At 33.9% G+C, this 22,569-nt stretch overlaps 2 protein-coding genes across 2 annotated transcripts in view; both read left to right on the top strand.

Annotated features, from left to right (window-relative positions):
- Positions 1-214: 214 nt before the first annotated feature.
- LOC110449222 (xylulose kinase-like) lies at positions 215-16,108 on the top strand. The gene is made up of 19 exons (XM_021495940.1): positions 215-734; positions 1,385-1,467; positions 1,745-1,814; positions 2,491-2,571; positions 3,268-3,354; positions 4,141-4,233; positions 4,509-4,610; positions 5,348-5,479; positions 6,291-6,350; positions 6,790-6,871; positions 7,772-7,812; positions 8,642-8,757; positions 9,896-10,011; positions 10,561-10,634; positions 12,268-12,364; positions 12,836-12,894; positions 13,188-13,275; positions 13,703-13,788; positions 15,070-16,108. The coding sequence occupies exons 1-19, from the start codon at positions 678-680 to the stop codon at positions 15,118-15,120; spliced, it is 1,575 nt and encodes a 524-aa protein (XP_021351615.1). The 5' UTR covers positions 215-677; the 3' UTR covers positions 15,121-16,108.
- Positions 16,109-21,077: 4,969 nt separating this feature from the next.
- The window catches only part of LOC110449220 (Kv channel-interacting protein 4-like), a 500,831-nt gene continuing 499,339 nt past the window's right edge, over positions 21,078-22,569 (top strand). Inside the window, exon 1 of the mRNA XM_021495928.1 lies at positions 21,078-21,248. Coding sequence (XP_021351603.1) covers positions 21,185-21,248 — 64 coding nt within the window. The 5' untranslated portion in view covers positions 21,078-21,184. The remainder of the gene's footprint in view (positions 21,249-22,569) is intronic.

The raw sequence follows: 22,569 nt of genomic DNA, 5'->3' as shown, positions 1-22,569 counted from the left end.
GTGCCGTGTCGTGACTCGAACCCTCAACCATAAGTAAGTATAGCCATTCACTTGTTAATGTACTGGAATTGATAAATAAATTTGATATAATTGACTTATTTTTTATGGTGTGAAAATCCGATTAACTGTACAGAGCCTTATTTTATTAGGTTGAAATACCAGAAAAAGAAGAAGAAAAGCAATGCCATATTTCTAAAATGAAACCAATGTTCTTTTAATTTGCCCGAAGTACTCTTAATTTAGAAAAAAAACTCCTTAATTTTGGTGCTTATACTATATCCAAAATAGTATTATAATACATAGATTTTAGAACATGTATAACCAATTTAGAAAACGATGGGACATTGAGCAAAAGACAAAGGTTATGATTGATTCGCAGTCAAGACTTGAATTGGACTCTAATAAGTAAATGCCACATAAGTAATTGTAAATTATAGTTAAGAAATGTTACGGTTCTCCATTGATGTTCCTGAATATGTTTAAAAGTTAACTTTGACATTACATGCGTATCGCTTTTGCCTTGGCCGTCTAACCGATAAATACGCGTTACCATGTGATCAAAATAGAAGAGAAACAAAATGAAAAGGTGATTTGTTTGCTGATACACCGCCGGTATCTATTAAATGAGGGATTGTATTTGCATGAACACCGGCCATCTGACCTATTGACCCCACAAAATGGCGCAAGCAACTGGGAGCGGTGTTTACCTCGGATTTGATTTTAGCACACAACAGGTAATTTGACAATGCATAAACAATGACAACCTTACAGACACCTTCTGCTATTATTAGTGCAACTAAAATTTATGTTTACGTACATTTGCCTTTACACAGGTAGATCTGTGCGGTATCACTCTGCAGTTTGGTGACCCACTTCTGACCGGGCTTTCGCTGATAAGAAGAGCATTATCAGTTTGATTGGAGCTCGTTTTACACACGTGTGGCTACATCGATTTAATTGGCTTCAATTTAGATATGCTTATGAGAAAAGCCCTCGGTATCAATAATCATAATTGGCTTATGCTACACAGATACAATGACTAGAATCAAATCGCTGGTGCGAAATGCAGCTGAAATGAGCAGTTGTAAGTTGAAGCATAAGTCATGGATTATCTCCCAGTATAGATACATTTTGTACACCAACTTCTGATCTACGAGTATGCAGAAATTAGCTTGCATCATATATATTAATCAGGAAAATGTTAATTGAAAATCTGCATTTGTTGAAATAACACAAAAAAAAATATATATTGTTGTTTGGCAATTTTTTTTATGGTCAATAGTACTAGTACATGCACTAACAGTACATACTAGTATAGTATGGTAAATATAGCCTAAAGCTGCAGCTATGCTATTGATTGTGTTATACATGTATAATATTACAGATAAAAGTAATCGCAGTGGATGATGACTCCAAGGTTTTAAATGAAGCTGCTGTTAAATTTGATACAGACCTTCCAGAGTTCAAGTAAGTGTAACATCTAATTTGTTTTCAAAATGATTTTCTTAGTTAAAAAATGTTTTCCCATAATTTTTTTCTGAATTCTATACCTTTATTCAATGAGCTTCATTTGTGGGATATGATAAGAAAATCTTAAATTTTGTTTTTCCCTTTATGTTAGCATTGTGTGCATACATGTTTATAAATGTACACACATGTATACTCATTGTTAATACATGTATCTGGACTTTGGAATATAAATCTGTGTCATATATATATAAAAAATGTATACTCTTATGTGTAGGACTCAGGGTGGAGCTCACATCCACAATGATAAAGTCACAGTTACTGCACCAACTCTCATGTGGGTCAAGGTAAGTAAAATAGCACACCCTGTTACATATTTTTAATAAAGTATTAGACTCGGAAAATATTAAAAAAGTGGCATCCTTATTGTGCTATTTTTTGGTAAATTTATTTGAATGGGGTTGCTCCCAATCAACTGGGAGAATAATGCACTTAATCTGGATTTTCTGCAAACATAAGAAATATTGATAGCTTTAAAAAAAATCATTATTCCAGCATTTTGTAGGAGAATGTTTGTAATTACAAAGATTTATCTGAACATTGAGATGAAATTTCTCACCAAAAAGTTGGTAAGGTTTCCCTTTAGTTTGATCATACCATGTAATAATGTCTATAAAGAAACTGTTAGGTGGTTTAAGAAACATAGAAGATTTTTAAAGTCAGACTTCTTGACTTGAAAATTTAAGGTTTTAAGCTATGTGTCCTTTTTATGTGCATTCAGCAGTTAATGCATATAATCATGTTATTGTAAAAGTCATTTTTTTAGTAACATGACTTTTAAGCATGGTAATTTATTTGTTGAGACATTATGCCTTAGTTTGCAACATTCAATCTACTTACCATGGGTTGACTGATCGCAGAGATTTCATGTACCGGTAATGAAAAAAAGCAATATTTATTATATATAATAAGAAAGTCTCATTGGTACTGTATTTGACCGTTTTTGACTATTCCTCATTGCAGGCTCTTGATCTCCTGATGGACCAATTGAAAGCAAGCAGTTTTGATTTCTCCAAAGTTGTGGCAATATCTGGAGCAGGACAGGTAAAAACGTTTCTATGTCTAAATATATCTCCTTGAAGTAAAAATAAACAGTGATACCCAACCCATGTATCTCTAAAACAAAAATCCAATTTTGACTACAGCTATCGGATATGAAAGTTTAAATGTTTCACACACATTAGCTCCTGAAAGCATCAAATGTCTTAAAAAGAACAACTGTGATAAAGGTAGTGAAATTTGAAATGCAACAAAACAATTTTTAAGCCAAACAAAACCCTACCAAATCCATATAAATACTGTGGACCTGCATCATTTTTTTCCCTTAAGGAGATTTCACTCTCCCTTTATTTCTAACATTCTGCAGCAACACCCAATTTCCCCTTATCAGGAAACACTGGGAAGCTTTCAAAATTTCCTTTCGTATATTCAGACGGGAGATTCTTAATATTTGGTGTGTTGAAATAAAAAAAAAAAATGTAAAATCATTGTAATTTTGCTTCATTTGTTATACTTGATTTTAAAAGAGTTGTCTATTGATGACAGCCCTTGAATTACCAAAATATTGATACCTTACTCTTTGAACCAGTGTAGTGAGGTATGACTCAGTGAAATGACTGAGATAAGGTATAACAGCTGACTTACAAACATTAGCTGAATATTTCCTTAAAATTCCAATTTTAGGAAACAAAGTTATGCGTGATGATTTGACTGTTTGACCATGTTGTATATCTTTGACAGCAACATGGCAGTGTGTACTGGAAATCTGGAGCCAGAGATACCCTGCAGCATCTGGATCCAGCCAAACCACTACATCAGCAGCTGCAGGTACATCATAGTGATATTCAAGTGCATCTGTAGGTCTTGTGATACTATACAGGAGTACAGACGGATTGTACCATAGTTTAGGTTATTGTTCAGGCACCCAGCCTGAAAAACAATGCACAAACTGTAACAGACACTCTGTAGTATGTAAGTACATTGTACAGGTAACTGATTGAGATAATATACAGGTGCATGAAGATACTCGTTGTGCACATTTATTAGAAAACAGATTCTGATAATGAGTAGATACATGTATGAAATAGTACTTTTGCAGATTTAGATAATATACGGATACAATTATGTACCAGCATGAACAGACTATTACAGGCTATTTAAGTAGAAATAAAGAAACTTTTTATCTACTCCCCTCCCCAATGACAAGTTTTGTCCAGACATGCGCAATAGTCCATCAATTTCCTTTTAGCGACTGACCTAATCATGCAGCTAATTACAAATTCACTACCAGTAATTATAAATGTCCAAAGGGTATGTTGTTTCCATGACTCCGGGAGAGTACATATATATATATATATATATATGGTACTCCATCGATGTAAGAGGTTTACACGGCGAGATACTTTTGACAGGCGTGTGTCGCAGTCGGCAAAATAATATCCGATAGAAAAAGGGCCGACCAGCGGCCTCTTTATGTTATAGGAGTAATATATATGGATGATTAGGGGCGGCAGGTTAGCTTTGAATTGTACAGTAGTGGGTTTTTTCTCTCCAAGACTGTAAGATTATGTATTGATATGTTAAGTACATGTATATCTAAATTTTGATTTACAGGATAGCTTCAGTGTGACAGACTCACCAATATGGATGGACTCCAGTACCACCCAGCAATGTCGACAGTTAGAGACTGCTGTTGGAGGACCTATGGTAACTCATGTTTATAGCCGATATATAACACTTTTAGCTCATAAAACTATGTTTTGGTTTGGTTTGTTTGTGTTTTACGTCCTATTGACAGCTATGGTCATACATGGACGTGCAAGGGTGTGTAATTATATATAATAGCTACATTGTAAATCAAAAGTTAAGTTTTGTAACCAGAACTTACAATGAACCTGGAATTCATGCATTGGCTAGCATTCTGCAAAATGCTTTTTAACACTATATATAAATTAATTTGTAATGCTTAATACCCTATTCAGCGCCTTGCAGAAATCACAGGAGCAAGAGGATTTGAGAGATATACAGGAAATCAGATAATGAAGATATCTCAAACCCAGAGTGATGCCTATGCTAAAACAGAGGTACATACATATCAAAACCAATTATTTGTTCCAAATGTTGATAATGATGTCATAACATGGGACCTAACTCTTGTTTATATGTTCTGTTATAAGGAAGACAACAATTGTTCACCTTTTGTTTTCATTTTAGAATTCAAAAACCATCCTTACATTTTGGAATTTGCTCGTAATTAATGTTTTCGTTGCCTAGAACACTTTCAAGTATTATTATTTTGTGAAATAGAGAACATTATTATGAATGATCCAGGAAAAAATACAACCACTCCTCCATCTGGACTGCATTTTTTTCAAAAGACCTATCACCAAAACAATTATGTTTTTCAGTTGGTCCTTATCACATACATTAAAAAACTTACGTGTGTCATACACAAGACCCGTACATTTCTTTCAGTTATTGTAGTACTCATGTGCTATGTATTTTCAAAGTTCAGTCCATCCTTACCTTTTAGAAGTTTTTGTGATCAGCCATAAATTCTTGTAATATTGATATCCTATTATTTTTAACATCATTTGTCCAGTGCAAAATAAACACCACCATTCGTCAATGACATTCATTGTATCTCAGTCACATTCTAGGTCAAATTTTTTCATTGTAAGCATTTTAAAAATACTGTGTGAAAGTATAACATGAATAATCTTCTTTACAGTAAATTAGAAGAACAACTGCCCCTACTTGTATGTCCAAATGAAGTGCTGTTTACCTTTTAGACATTGTTTTTGATTTTATACAACTGCAGAGGATTTCCCTGGTGAGCAGTTTTGCTGCAACACTATTCTGTGGGGATTATGCACCGATAGACTACAGTGATGGGTCCGGTATGAACCTTCTGGACATTGTCAACAAGTCTTGGTCCCCTGAATGTTTAAAGGTATGCTTGTAAATTGTTTTTAAGTAACAGTGTTGGGGCTTGTCTTAAATGTTTACCAGAAATAAAACGGAAGGAAACAGTTATTTATAAAAATTGTTTCCTGATGCTAGAAGCACATGTATCATTCACACGATTGTTACATATATATATATTGATGTCATATTGAGTATATATCAGATATGTGTAAAAATATGTATATTTAGAAACTTCAATTTTTCATTTAATTAAATATGGCAAAACAGACATTTAAATAAAATAGTTTCATATTTACTCTATGCAGTTGGAACAATAAGCAAGATAAAACCAGTTCTGTTGATTTCTAATGTCAAACAAGATGTGAACAGTTGTGAGTCTCAATCCATAAAAAATAGGGAAAGTGCTTATTCAATCTCATTCATTAGAGTTACTTCCCCTCTTTTATTTGTCTGCCAAAAATATATATCTATGTTAACATACAGAAATTGTCTGATAGATGATAGGGGCTCAGTACCTGACAGATATATTGAATGGCCCTTTACTTTAACAGGTGCAAGATTGAGTCTATTTAACACTAAAACATATTACAGATGGAAGTGCCCATGGTGTTACAACTATTAACCACTTACATATTTGTATCTCTGAAAGGATTATTTGAACAATATTAGATTTCACCAAACAGTTTCTCTTCTTTGAAAGACTTTAAACAGGATAGCCAGTTAATTACGGTTTAACGGAAGCTCCTCCCTTCTCTCTGCTTGAGCATATACAATCTTACTTGATCAGCTGATTGATTAAAAATTGTTTCTATTGATGTAACAAATGTGTTTGATAGGCATGTGGGGATGACTTGGCCCTGAAGTTAGGCGAGCCAGTTCCTTCCTGTACTGTTGTGGTAAGTTTATTTCAGTCCTTCTAATCATAACTGTGTTTTAACCACTAAACACTTTATGTATCAAAAATAACTAAGACATTATAATATCAGATATTACAATAATTGGCATTGGCTGTAGTGTATTACTGTACATGTTTTTAATACATACCGTGAAAACCAGTTCTTATAAACTTCCCTTTATTGCAACCCAGGTTTTTCATTGAAATTAGTTTTAAAATTATTCTCAGTTTATTATTCACATCTGAAAGATTTTTACTGTAATGTATCTGCTCAAATCAAACTCCTTCTAAAACATATAAAAGAAAGAGATTTTATATTGACCATTAATTGCCAGGAATCAGACAGGCACATGTAGTAAATAAAGCATTGTTTGATCGATGGAGTATCAAAATTGAGATCACAGCCAGATATATTTATGTTTCAAGTGTTCTGTTTTCAGGGTAAAGTGTCCAGGTATCTTGTAGATAGATACAGCTTTTCCCCAGCTTGTCAAGTGGTGGCCTTCACAGGTGACAACCCAGGTAAGTAATATAATCTTCAGTGGGTGATCTAGCTCAAGGGGGACCACCATTTAGTCTCCAGTGAATCTTTGTGACCTGAAGGGAGACAACCCAGATATATCTCCTACTCAGTGAATTTCAGTTCAACATCGCAATGTTCCTACTTATTGTCTAGTGGCAACAGCTGAACAAAGGCAGTAGAGTGTCAGTCTCATACCAACAGGCTGTAGCAGCTAATGTTGTTGTTTCCTTTAAAACACTTAATTCTGATTGCACCAGTCTACCTAGATGTAACAAATGTTTTGAGTTCCTTTCATTTGCTTTTGGCTACTAATTCAGAATTTACAAGTATGATATGTTGGTAATCAGATGTCAATATGGGATAAAACTACATGTAGCTAATTGTTTTTAAACCAGTTTAAAAGTGATGAGTCTTCATTTGTGATGATCAAACGAAAATGTAAACAGATGTTGATAATTGTACAAATACCAGATGGCTGATTATTATTTCGGTGATCTTGTTTTTCAAACAAAGGTATAATAAATGCTATATATACATGGTATATAGTTGTATTGTGTTCAACTTTATATATTAGTCTTATGTAAATATATGTACATGTATCTATATTTTGTGCATCCTAATACAGGTTTATCTACTATCTTATCTTACAGTGTATCTTCTTTCTATATCCTATACTTTCTATATCCTTTACTCTCTGTATCCTATACTTTCTGTATCCTTTACTTTCTATATCCTATACTCTCTGTATCTTGAGCTGTATTTGCTTTTCTGTATCTTAAGATGCACCTACTTTCTCTATCGTAAAGTATATCAGGTTTCTGTATACTTAAGTTATCTTTATTCTATACTTGCTAAGGTTATATCCTCTTTGAGTAATAAGGTTGTTGATTGTGTTTCAGCCTCCCTGGCAGGACTTGCACCTAGGGAAGGGGATGCTATTGTAAGTCTTTGTACAATGTGGGGTAATTATACCTATGTTTCTATACTAGATGTGTGAATCAGAAAGCATTGTAAATGTATTCTAAATTACTTCATTGATCTGAACTTTTCATAAGTTTGCTACTTTTAGCTTACATGGCATGCACACAACTTGTCTGTCCTACATCAATTCCTTCCTTTTAACTTCTTTAGAACAGTAAGGCTTGCAGCTTTCTGGAGTGAAGAGCTGTTACATTTGGTTTAATCAATGATATAATATTTTTGATAGTCCCTTAATTTCCCGGTATCTTGTGCAGCCTTCCCTGTTTTCTAATATACAGTGGACATGTACCCCGTTTTACCATTGCTTTACGTTTATTTACCCCCTTATACAGTTTTTGATTAGTCTTTCTTGGTAAAAAATATACTGAATTAATCTATCAAAGGAGACATAAAAAATATATAATAGTCAGCAGTTGTAAGCATTAAAAATGTGAAAACTTAAGAAGATAGGTAACATCTTAAACTTTGCATTTGTTCATTATATAATTGATGGCTCTGTGGAGGTAATGGGAAAATGAGAAGTAGTAGAGAGAAAAAGAACAATAAGAGAATAAGATTTATAAAAGGAAAATTTCTTGTATAAACTCGAAACACAGTCAGGCCTGCCTTAATTTACACAGTACTTAAAGCCCAAACCACTAACTCTTGAGACAAAATACATTCACATGTATCGTAATGCAGAACTCTTTTTAGAATAAGGCAGCTGTTACAAAAAATATGTACAGGTACTCTTGGTAAAAACATGATCATTTGTTGATGTCCACACTAACAAATACCTTACTATACAGGTGAGCCTGGGTACCAGTGATACAGTGTTTCTGTGGCTCACTGAGCAGAGAGCAGGTCTGGAGGGACATATATTTGTCAACCCCATCGACACTAACGACTACATGGCTCTTGTCTGGTAAGACAGTCTTAAATACTGAAAAGCACCATTGGGCAGGGTCATGAATTCTTAAATAATTCATTTATGGCAAATGCTTTGGGTACATTTAAGGTTGATCTTGTTTCAATGTTTTGACAACAGCTGACCTTGGAATTAATTAATATGGGTACTTACTTATACATGTGTCTGCTATAGAAAGTACATTGGAAATAGATTGCAGTATTTATGTCAGTGTTATTTTGTCTTCATGCACAGTAATTAAGGTTAACAAAAAGTAATGTACATCCAGAGATGTGTGCCGACAGTGTCATGTGAATAATTTTGTGCAAGTGTTTGCATCCATAAAAATGCCTGTCAGGATGGTCCACAATTTAGTTGCTTACAAATACCTTCTTTATGATATGTGGCAATATCACATTTTGATAATACGTTTGTAAGTAAATGTGCATTTCAATCCTTATGTTTTCATAACGAAGAAATCATGTTGTATTTTATTGAGTGGTTTTAATTGGTTTCTGATAATTTTTCAATAAAATGTTTTATCACATGGTGGAACAGTCATTTCTTGTGGAAGAACATGGAAAGTTTTTTTTACTGTAATTAGTATTTTGGTGACACCAATCAATCAAAAGCCAAGTTTGAGTTGACATCACAACATAACATTTCCTCATTGCTCAACAGTCAATGGAAATGTCAGTCTATTATGTTGACAACGAGTATGTCTCTTGGTTAAAATTTCCCCCTGATATTTTAGATAAACAACAAGTTTTTTTTTATAATTTAACAGACTCCCTCCCTATTTTTAAGAGCTAATTTCTCCAGAAATGCGAAATATTTTACTGGTATAATTGTTGTGTAAGTGCTAGTTCTAAAATACTTACAATGCTTTAAACATACAATTTCTACTTATTATGGAATTTCATTAATTTATTCATTGACTATGATCACTTGATTGCATAATACACATTGACATTATACTGGAACTTCCTTTCCTTGAGAAAACAGTGAAATGCATTTCATGTTTTTAGGTATAAAAAAAGTAAAAATAACACCCTATGATATCTGCATCTACATATTTAGAATACTTTTTGCTGCTTATTATTTAGTAAGTATTTATTCATTTCATTTAAATTATGTTAATGCTTATTGTTTAAAGTTTTAAGAATGGGTCACTGACAAGGGAGAGAATTCAGCAGGAGAGTGCTGGTTGTTCCTGGGACACCTTTTCTAGCTACCTGGCTGACACACCTATGGGTAACAATGGAAACATAGGTAAGTGTTCACGTGCTCATACTCAAGTTTATATGACATCAAACCAACGTTATTGTAGTTTGCCTTGTCCGTGTTACAGGTAAATATGTAAACATTAAACTAAGGAATCCTGGCAGCTATAAGTTGTGAACATGTTTCAGCAATATCGTTCAAATCAAATACCTGAACCCCCTTTCAGGGTCACAGGAATCCAATATGTTAAAACCTTCAAACAAAGTCTCTCTAAGAATTACAGAAACTCTTAAAAGTAATTATACTTGTACAAATGAACATTCATTATATATTTACAAGTTCAAAGGAAACAAAATCAGACATGTTAATCAATTGAACCATGATTCAAAAAGGCGGAATATTTATCCTGTAGTCCACAGGCGAGGGAAACTATCAATTTACTCAAATAATCAAGCTTGCAAAAACAGCTGAGCGATTGGAGCCCTATGGTCACATGTAAGATCACAAAAAAATGATATTTATAAAGTTCTAATATTAAGGACATGATTATTTTGAATTGCTTATTGGAATGTATGCTTCTTATTTTCATTTGTACAGGTATATATTTTGATGCAACAGAAATCCAGCCTTTGGCAATGGGCACATCAAGGTTCAATAGCAAAGATGAGAAGGTACATTATTTCTGCACAGACAAGTTTAGGGTCTACCAGTAATAGATATATTGAAAACCATTGCATGAGAAAAGTAATTGTATCAAAGGAAACTCATTTATATTTGAAAACAAAGTTTATGATTACCTTTACAATGTATATAAAAAAAAAAAAGTTAAAGAAACCATTTATAAAACAGTGAAAATCCACAATGCTGAATGGTGGTGTTCAATGATTGGGCAATAGATGTTATAGTTAAGGGTTTTAGATAAGTTTTGGTTATACATTTTTGGGTATTTTAACTGATATTATTGTAATCCAGATTCTGTATTCAAGCACATTTAGGTGGGAGAGTACCTTTTAAAGTCTAAAATGTTCTACTACATGTATTCTATATGTACTCACAACTAGTTTACTAAATATATGTTCTCTCACAGGACATTGTTGAAGTTTGAGTATCAAAACTCTTTTTTTGATACTTCCCTTTGACTTATACAATATCAGTGTCCTTATATAATTAGCAGAGCGGTTTATAGCAATAGACAGCATTTACACTTTTGTGTAAATTGGGTTTAAATAATTTTGTAGATATTGTTTCATTCGGGACAGTTCTCATAAACAGTGCACTAGTATCAATCGTCTGCATCAAATTAAGTGTTATATGTTTGAACGGGAAATAAGGAGCAAAAAGAACAGTTACATAGATTATGTACGTCTTAAGGAATTGATCAGATGAACAGTGTAGTGGACTTCACATCCCTGCGTTGATTCATTGACAAGATTATTATCCCACCCTGAACAGCCATAGTTGAAGCGGCAGTTAAATCAAGTCACATTGAATCTTACTGTTACAAATATTCTGATGGGTTAAATAAAATAAATAAATCTTTCCACCTACATTTGTTAGCTTGTTCAGGCAACGTGTCGACTTGTGTTAAATTCTCATTGTTAAACCCCGCAAGTAGGAAATAATCATAAAATCAAGGTATCGGTCTGGGTGTGAATATATTAGTCAGGAATATACATTATGTACCCCCTAAATGTACTGCATACTTGTAGATGTCGGGCACTTTGTACACTTAATAAGTATGCGAAGTTGTTGTGAACGATGTAATTTATTGTCATTGCTAAATGTACTATTTATAAGACCATTGCAATGAAAGCAATCAAAAGTTAGACCCACATTCATTCAGGAAATTATCCTTTGGCTTTCATTTTTAGTTTGATTTGTCAAGTGTAAGACTTTTTTTTAGATATTTCGGTAACTTTCTCAAACAAATTTAAAGGAGCTAAAATAAATGGGATAGAATATTATGGCACATGTACAGTATCAAAGATGTTCAAATGATAACTCGGGTACTGAATTGGGTTACACCCTAGGGATATCTCAATGGGATTTGATGGGAGATACCGTAACAGGTGCCATGTGCGTGAAGAAAGCTTTCGGGAATACTGGGTGTTGGTTTCATAGGTTTGTTCAAATTCATGTTAATAGAATTTTCTTTTGTTTACCTTAGTTCCTGCTGTCTTGTTATCAAAATTTGTTAGGTCTTTTTTTTTTTTTTAACCCCGGTGTGATTTAAATCTGAATGTACTAAAATTGGTATTTGGTGTTAAGATCTTGCGTACATAGAGCCATCTTTGTTTTCTTAAGGTTGGCAGTTTCTCACCTGAAGTAGAGGTACGAGCTGTGTTGGAGAGTCAGTTTTTAGCCAGAAGGATGTACGCAGAACACAGAGGAATGAGTGTTGGTCAGTATCTTTTGTATTCATGTATTCATGTACATGTGATTAAAACAAAGTGATGCTGCGCAGATATATTCCTATTTTTACATTTTATTTTGGACAGTTCCATCTCTGATGTTTTTACGCTCTAAACGAACTCGTGCATTTTAAACTACCATGAAGTATTTGTGGATATCATGAGAAAACCATAGTTAAACTCATAGAAAGTGAATTATATAGCTCTACATTAATAACACAAAGTGATATTGACACTAAACTTAGTTCGTCATTTATGAAATCGTGGGTTAATGTATTATACAGTATACACTTTGAAGTATATTAAGTTTTGCTTTATAGTAAATGCTTTGAAGTAGTATACAGTATACAATATGAAGAATTAAAATGATCTACCTTTGGTTATTTGTTGTTTTTTGTATCTCTGTATTTCTTGCATATGTGTTATCAGCTGACACAAGGTTTGCTTTGTGTTTGCCCTAGGTCCCCAGACACGGGTTTTAGCTACAGGTGGGGCTTCTTCAAATAAAGAAATTTTACAGGTGAGATAGCATATTGATATTACTTATAATGAAGCCGTGAAGGCATAAACGAGATTGGTCATTATTTCTAGTAAACAGAAAAGATGTTTTCTGAGTTCAGAAAAAATAATCAGAGTTAATACAAGGATTTCTTTTATGTGGAAATTGACCCAATAATAACTTATTATGCTATAATTATTTTGCCTCATTAAAAGTTTTTTTTCGTTGAAATGTTTTTTGTTAAAATAATGAGTATTAAGACAAGGATATTAGATGATTCTGACTCACTGTTCGTAAAAAAATGTGTTTTCCAGGTTTTGTCTGATGTCTTCAATGCTCCTGTCTACGTAACCGAGGTTCCAAACTCGGCAGCTCTCGGCGGTTGTTACAGGGCAAAGCATGGTAAACTAGCACCTATTTCACTTCCATTTGGAAACATTTTCAAAAGTACAGGGTTTTTGTACAATCTCTGTTTATATAGTTATTTACTATGAATATGTCTTTCAGAAAGAAGAACAATCGTTTACTTTTATTTGTGTAAGTGAAAAACTCTACACAGAATGGTTGAAATGACGTCAAATATTTTCATTTCAGAATAAAAAAAAAATGCAAATAGTTTAATGTAAAACAATGCGTATGCAGTGCATGCAAAAAAACCACCCAGATCAGCTCTATTCACTCAAAAATATGAAAATTGTTAAATTTAAAGGAGATTTGGAGTTTAGTAGAAGGTTATTATTTCATTACGTTGTTTGTAGCTAGTATAAATATTTTATATAAGTTTTATGAAATCAAAAGATGTTCGGTTTTTTTCCCACTCTGTATGAAGGTGTGACAGGATTGAAGTTTTCCGATGTCGTAAAGGGCCACCCAGAGCCTGTGTGTGTGGCAACGCCCAGCAAAGGAGCATCTGAGGTAAACATAATGTTGGTTTGTCCCAATAGTGTCGTCTTCAAGTAGTCCTTATTCCCTTATCAACCGAAGATATATTCCAATTCAGTTTATCCTACGGCATGCCTGCTGCAGAATCCGGGTATATGCATGTTCATGTACAGTCTAAACAGCAAGAAATCTTCAGCACTTATATATATAATTATCTGATATTGTTATTTGATCAAATCTTAACATCTATTTATAAAGGGTCCATTATTTCAGAGCTTAGCCAATTATCATTTTTGTTTTAAATTTTTGAATAGTAAACAAGTTTTCAAACTAACCAAATATTTTACAAACATAAATTAGAAAGAGGGAAATGCTAAGTGGATTTGCGGTGACAACTGAAATGCTTTAAACTCACAATTAAAGGATTTGGAGTGACCTTGTCATGACCTGGTGACCTCAGTAAAGAGGAAATAAAAACTGGTTAGCCAACACAACTGTCGAATTAGTTTCTAAAGTTTTATTGCTTGACTTCTGTCGATACCGCGAGTACGTTGAATACTATATTGATCGGCTCAAGTCATAAAGTAACTGCATTCTAATTATCATTTAGATGAAATAGCATAAGAACCACCAGCAAGCGTTCCTTAAAATGTTTATCCCACAATGTGACATCCTCGGTAAACAGGAAGTCGCCAATTTTGTCCGTGTACAATCAGTGAGTTCGGGGGCGTTAGCTATATAGGTGTAAACAGAAGTAACATGATAGACTTCGTAAATACCGAAGGCTGTTATAATGTAAACAAGTGGATATACAAAATGTATAGCTTATCGTTGGTCGTTATTTTGTCAAATATGTATAATAAGTCTACGAGAGAAAGACAATGTTAAGAGATAGGTATAGTGTTCGTCGTATGCACGGTCAGATGCATAAGTGACAAACATATACAAAATGACAACAGCAACTGAGTGTATATCAAAACAAATCTTAAACATCATTAAACTACACCAAAATCAGAAATCTAAAGTATATATGATTATTTTTACCAACTGTCCTTAGGGGCCCGTACCTTATGACTTTCGGAATATATCACAAACAAAAAACAGGATTTTGGAAAAATAGAGCAAAACAATTCTAGAGGAAGAGGCCTTTTACATAATTCCTGGCGACTTCGGATAAATGTGTTATTCAGTACTAGTATTTGTTTTGAATCCACAACAGTTAATTTCAAATGTATTTTCTTATATGTTCAGTTTTCTTTTCATAACACTTCTGTAGATTGATGCTATTATTTTTATTTATTTTTTCCATTTCAGATGTACCAGAGTATGAGTGAACGGTACAAAAAGCTAGAACAGCTGATGTAGTTAACTAACTGATTAAGATAATTGTGTCAGGAACATGATTGTAATATGATGTGTACGTGTATGATCAGTTAAATAATGAACGATTGATTGAAATCGATGATGAATTTGTAATCAAATTATAATAATGTGCCAAATTAACTTGATACTATGCCAGTTGTTGTGAATGTATTTTCCAATTATACAATTATGTCAGTGCCTTTATAATCAAGATTATTTTATATTTAGTTATTCAAACTATTTCCATATTTTACACATTTTTTGAAAAACAATATTTTTGGTATTTTTAAGCATTATTTTCACCCATTGCATTTCCCAAGGCGACTTGACAGGCTTCAAACTTAACAGCGGTACATTGTTTCTCTGTGTTATACAAGAATATCTACGTTCAAATGAAGGGTTCTCGATTTTTGATATTTTAATGCTACATATCATGAAGGGTAACAAAGTATTTTTGAAATTATTCTACCACTTATATTTAGAATATTTTCAGTTAATGGTATTTCTGGAGATGAGAACTTGATTGATATTTTTAAAATAATAGTAATTAGAAATTGCCGCAGGTCAACGGGAATCGATCTTTAAGATGGCACAACGAATTTTGTGTTTATTTCATTATTTTCATCAAGCTTAACTTGTTTGTTAAAACCATTAACGAACTTCCTTAAAGATGTACTTAAATTAAGCTTCACAGAGTCGCTCATGTTCGTATATATCCCGTTACCAACCTGTGTATGCAGGTATATATATTTCGTGATATATTCATTGTGCATTGTTATCTCATGTGTGACTCAACACTTTACCTAGTCATTTTCAGTCGACAATACATGTACATGTGTGTAATTATGTAACGCATTTATATTTTGTTAAAGTGATTTACACAGCTAACAATAATCATTTCTGTTACGTTTCTCTTTGAAATGGTTGTAAGAATGCATTTTATATCAACATTTCATTATATGTAGTATGTTAGATGAAATAAACGTTAAAACGAAAATTTTGATTTTTTATTATTTACAAATGTTGCAAATGACCAATATAATTACCATATACGTCTTAGTAAAATATAAAACAAGAGATAATCTGACTATGAACAAAACCCCAATTAGAACTCAACATCAATTGAACTAATTTAGGGGGGGGNTTTAAACCTAAAACATATCTCATCCCGAGGGTTGAGATATCTCTGTCTACATTACACAGGAGTGATTGATTATTTTTCTCACACATTTTCATACCTTAAAAAATACCTTCACTGCGAAGTTGTATTTTTGACCCCAATGCACCGAACTATCATCAATTAAATTCATCAACAATTCTTACCTTTTCACCATTTTTTCCTCCGGCAACACATTCGCCTATTTTGAACTGTCGGGATGCTGAACTTGCTATGTTTTGTTTACATATATATACATGTGCATGTGAGTACAAAGTGATGATGTAATAGGTTTTGCTAAAAGTGCACAGGGTCACAGATCATGTTGAAAAAAGTGCGTTGTCTGTGACGTAATAGCGCGTGTCAGCTGTCTTGATCGAGGTAGATCAGGACAGGTATATCTTTTCCCTACCAAAAACGGGAATGTACCTGTGAAGTGTGGGAGAAAAGTGCAATCTACATCTGCGACACGTTACAATAGGTTACATAAAAGTAATGGCATGCCCCTAAGCGTGAATCTGGGCAGTATAATAAACGAAACAACATAGCGCATTGATAAGCAAACTCCAAATCATTGACCTCCATATCACACAAAAAATATGATATGTTCCAATGAAATCATGATGGCGATCATGAAACTTGCCCATATTCTATAATCATCACCATCTATCGACACTTACATGTAGAGGTTTGTCCGTCATCAATCGATATCTTTCACGGAGATCATGACATTCGCATCAAGCTCTATGGTGACATTTAAACACCATCGGTTTCGGAAAGCAGTTTTGTTACCATCAATATTGCCATACTTCAACACTAAGATTACATGTAATGTATAGTGTACATGTAGAGGCACAGGTCATCGTACAGAGAGGAATATTGGTCAACTCATACGAACATACATTGTACAGTGTGATACAGAGGGCAGTTATAACATTCAGGAGTACTAGTGCCGCATGTTAAAGTATATACTATATATATTTAATTATCAATGTATTGTTAAATTTACTATTAAAGAAGGTCTGTAAATATTCCATTTATTTTATCATTTTCATGTCAACTTATTTCGGTATGTGACACTTGATTGGCGTTAGGCAGAACGGCCAATGAAATGTGGCCATTACAGTAACGGACAAAGATATATGTGTCTATACAAAATTGACTCTGTCTGCTCCGAAACGTGATATATAATATTGCTTTATGCGATAGGATTAAATTAACACGACGTCTGTCTTTCCGTCGTATACATTTCAGAATAACAATGGACTGGTGGAAGAATTGACGAATCCCTGGAGACTAGGCTCTTTCTTGTTAAACTCACACCATATCCGAAAGCTTGTGATCGACGGATACGTCTATTTATGAAATAGCGTCCTTGCATGTTACAAAAAAAAACACATTCATGTATGTGCGATATCACATTTCCTCCTACAATGTAACAATTATGTACGAAGCTATCACTACACACGGTTTTAGTGAATTACTTTTATCAAATTTCAAACTGAATTCCTTCAAACGTTGCCAGCTTGATTGCCATCACATACTGACACCCTTGTCGTCCGAACATCTATTCGCTCGACTAGATCCAAAGCATGGATAACTATATTTTTCAATAGAACAGGTTTTTTTCTTATACGCTCAGTTTTCCTATTTTCGTGATTTAGGATAAAAGTTATTTGCTTCTTGGAAATTAGAAAGACGCATACTCTTTTAATTAAAAAAAGTTAAATATATAATAAAATGAAAACAAAACGACACCATCCTTATCATCAATGACTAATGTAGGAAGTTGAAACAAGACAAATCCAGGGTCTTGCGGAACACCAAAACAAAAGGAATAACATCGTCGACTCCTACAACAAACCTGCGGGAAAACCTGTTGCTCTGTTTCTTCTGCCCCGAAAATCCGATAGGGTTACAGTGTGTTATATTGCCCATATTCATGGCTACAACATTAAGTGTAATTGTTCTTTCGTGGTGTAGAGTTCCAATCTCATCGTTTCTTAACAGATTTAACGCACTTTATTTAAAGGCCAAGTATGACAAAACATGGACGAGTTTGTGGTTTAGAAGGCAAGAATCAAGTTTATTACCTTTAATGAAAAACTATACTTGTCACTGCGGGTGAGATATATCATGTACTTATCTATTATGTAAGCTATCTTACTGTATATAAGAAGAATAGACTTTAGTAAGGTGTCAAAAAGTGATGTCTGTCAACCCGGAATCATTTTAGAGTTAAGTATAGTCCTGAGGGTTGTTAACTTTAACACATGGTCCAGTCACCATATCTGAATGTGTGAGCCAACCTTAAAAGTGCGTGAAATGGCAGCCTCTGCTGGCCACCATTTAAAGAGGCAACGCGAAATAGGGAACATTTAAAAAAGAGCTGAATCTCTCTGCTCGATATCATCGAGTAGGGTAACCCTCGCAAATATGACCGTCCAATCCTGATTGAAATGTTTCGAATGATTGTATTGGGAAAGATAAGTCAATTGTTATTGTTTCCACGAAATCTCATTCTGGATATCTTATATAGTAACGATATTTACGAAACAATCAACATTCGTGTTTGTCTGTTATGGTGGAATATATATAGAGAGTAAAAAAATGTTTGAAAATGATGAACGAAGGCCGCATGCTGCCTGAGTTGATTTTATTTCAATTTTCTCGAATCCCGAGTTAAATTTCTGTCATAATATACAAACATATGTTGATAATATCTGTTACACGAAGTAAAATGTAACGAAATTCTTTTTCGTGTCTACCGCAGTTTCTGTACGCTTATGATATATACATACGATAATGTATAAGCAAGGTAACTTAGATGATTTAATTTAAAAAAAAGGCTATTCTTTTCCGCGCTAACGTTTGTCACGTGATTCCTATTTGTCTTCATTTCACAACACGCTGTGCGCTTTTATCATATCTGACCATGTTGTCCTGTGTTGTCTATTTAACCTGACGGATTTTTCATTTCAGTCGCCATTTGGTCGACAAACAATACACAATTAACATTGACGTCATGCTTTATACCAGATGTTTATTTAAATCAATCAAATCCAACAATCTATCGACTCACGCGTTAACACATGAAATCAGCATTTGGCAGATTTACAAACACTGTTTCAAGTCACCTTCGTGGCAGTTTCAGCGAACATTCTGACGGCGAGCTTGACAAAATTTAAATAAATCTAGACGCTAAGAAGAATCTTCAAATACGTTCAGAGCTTACTACACGTACCCCACATTCTACCTCATAGCATCGCAGCTTACTTGTTTACATTTCCAAGGGAGGTTTTTAATGAGCGTTGATCTGTTGGAAAATAGTGTATGCATGTGCAGGGTCTATTGTCTAATAATACTGTTTATTAATCAGTAGTGTCCTTACGTCGAAGACATGGTAGAATATATGAGATATCTTATATTTTATACGAGATATCTGAGATTTTATATGAGATTATACAGAATCGACATAGCTCCTTAAAAATGTTAAATTGACATGCCATAGGTATATGTTAGTATATGCATTAAATATATTGTAATAACAAATGTCTTATTATATCCTTATATAACTCCGCTAGGGTGAGCGGGGGATTATTGTTTTCCCATTCCCCCCCGCTTAACTAGCTCACCGGCTGTCATCATACTGGGGGTCTCATGTCGGGACATATTTTGTCTATCTTTCACCCACTGCTTTATCATTGCCGTATATGCCTCTTACAATGTTAGTTTTTACCGTTCCACAGGACAGGAACTGTGTGTCTTTTGCTTTGCCTTTTTTATAGGTAATACTGTTAAGATACATCTGTTGATGAAGTTACCAGCAAGTTCTCATGTACCTTTCATGTGGGTAAAAACATGCTCTTGAATAACGTTGTTATATTTTGTCTATTCTATCTTGATTGGTGGATGTCCGTTAAATCTAATTACAGAGTAGCTGAGCCCCCGTAAGGCCTGATTTATTGTATGGTTTCGCTTATTCTTATATTTGGCTGCCCCATATATACCGAGGTAGACATCAGAGGAAGCAAGTTTTATGTCAGCTGAAGAGGAACATTTTATTTTAGCAGCAGGCCATTTTCGTATTCTAGATGTCTTAAAAGTCCACGTTGCACCACGAAACCATGATCTGACAGTAAGCCCCAAACCACACGGTCGCCATCAACGGAATGTAACATACTTAGGTTATTACCCTCAGTCTGCCGATGAAATTGATGAGAGCCATAGGTACCAGAGATGTACAGGTGACGTCACCACTTTCAAGTCCATACAACTAAGACCAATGCCATAACAGTTGGACACGTCTAAGTCATAAACTTCACAATTGTGATGCACGCTTTGCCACGCACCATGTTCATGCCCGCACGGCCAAGGACAAAGGCTACAGCTAGGGAACTAATATGCTAGCATCGTTTCCCAGTGAGAACGTCTGCATATGCTTTCAAATTTGTTATATATATGGGGGTGTTTACCTAGACACTGTTGTAGAGGGACATGTATCGCCAGAACGCATATCTGCAACGCACTGAATAGGTAAAATCAAATCAAATCTAATCAGATTACGGCCAAATGATGCAGTACCACAGCTGTGGATACTCATTAAATACTTACTGGTATCAATACAGGTGATACTGTTGCTATGCAGGTGCCCTTGACTCTGCCTGTTGGAAAATGAAACTAAAGGCTGCATAACACAGCTAGACGGTCCTACACGTAACACATTTGAGATATTCCTTGTGTAGTATTACTGACAAGGCAAGGATGCTAGACTTAAATTGGACTTATTACAAAAAGGGGAAAGCTGTCCTGTGGCCCACCGCAGCCATCACATATGCGACAACATCACCATCGATTTTATCAATTCAACTTCAGCATCCGTAACGCAGACGTCGACGTGTCGAAGCAAACATGATTAATATTTTAAATGATATACAATTTCTCGGACCACAGATGTTCATGATCATTCTGCAAAGTAAGTAAAATAATGACATATCACAACTGTTTTCAAAGTAAGGTGTAAGCACGTTCTTACCAGGCATAGCATAGCATATTGCAGACAAAACTGAATTATGTTTTAAGCTATTTGTATCTAGTTTTACTATTGTGTTCATGTGCCCTAATGGAATATGTGTTTGTGTCATCCTGAAACAAATATACAGTGTAATAAAATATAATGAGTAAAAAATATATAATAAATAACAAAACAAAACACAAAACAAACAAACACAATCTAAATGATAAACTGTGTTTGTATTACACAATTTCCCCCATTGAACAAAAGTATTTCAGTGCAGCAGAAGGGAAGGGCAGCACATGCTTTCAACGCATACACAATCATTGTTCAATCATACATTAAACATCCGAGAAAGATTCGTTGTATAAGATGTGTTAATCATATATAAGAGCTACAATGAATTGTCATTTCATACAAGATTTATGAAAGAAATCTGAAAACTGTTTTGTCTTAATTATTCATAATTGTTTCCCATTATTTGAGGATGATCATTTAATATGCATACATATGCATATTTGGTTTCAGCTTTTAAAACGTAAAATACTATAACCTATTAAAATGTTACTTTAATGTGGGAAAACGCTTAGAAATCGTGATATATCTAGGTCTTTAAGACAGCGGTAAGTTAAAACAATACATTTGTAAAACAGTTATATGAAGCATTTATTATTTCGTGTCCATGGTGTCTATATTGACACGAGTGGTTTGATACATGTAGATATCAGTACAAGGCATAGCTTTACAGTGTCCCTTTAAAATTTGTGTTTATAACATATGCTTTCTTTGGCACTCTACGTCTTTATGTTTTGTTTTATTATATTTCGTGTTATATTTCATATAAAAATAAGCATAATTGTTATTTATTTTCCATTGTATGTCGTATACAAAACTTTCCACAACATCTACTGATGCAATGGTTTCATTGTTTTGCTGATGAAACGTTAAAGCTTGCTACATAGCTAAAGAGAGCTGAGACTCGCCTTTATTATCGATTTTATAAATAAAAGTTAAGATCTACTAGCTGAATTCTAGTAGGTCCAACATCAGAAAATAAATTTCACTTCCGGTTCGCCCCCGCAATATAAAATAGTTAAATAAAAAACTTGTCGGTTGTCGTGACCTCAGGAAGCACATGAAAATTCAGCATCGAGAACATCAGTATAATAGAAATAACATAGACGCAATTAAAGACTGCTGTATTGAACTTCATTATTCTTAATCATCAGTAAAAATATAAAGTTCAAAATGTTCAATACCTTGTGGCAGGGGTTTTGAAACG

The sequence above is a fragment of the Mizuhopecten yessoensis genome, unplaced genomic scaffold (genome assembly GCF_002113885.1).
Source record: "Mizuhopecten yessoensis strain PY_sf001 unplaced genomic scaffold, ASM211388v2 scaffold4535, whole genome shotgun sequence".
Classification (NCBI taxonomy): domain Eukaryota; kingdom Metazoa; phylum Mollusca; class Bivalvia; order Pectinida; family Pectinidae; genus Mizuhopecten; species Mizuhopecten yessoensis.
This window is presented reverse-complemented; position numbering and strand designations above follow the sequence as displayed.

Coding starts and splice junctions, on each gene's coding strand:
- LOC110449222 (XM_021495940.1), top strand. CDS start 678: ATGGCGCAAGCAACTGGGAGCGGTGTTTACCTCGGATTTGATTTTAGC. Junction 735..1,384: donor TTGATTTTAGCACACAACAG/GTAATTTGACAA, acceptor ATAATATTACAG/ATAAAAGTAATCGCAGTGGA. Junction 2,572..3,267: donor CAATATCTGGAGCAGGACAG/GTAAAAACGTTT, acceptor TATCTTTGACAG/CAACATGGCAGTGTGTACTG.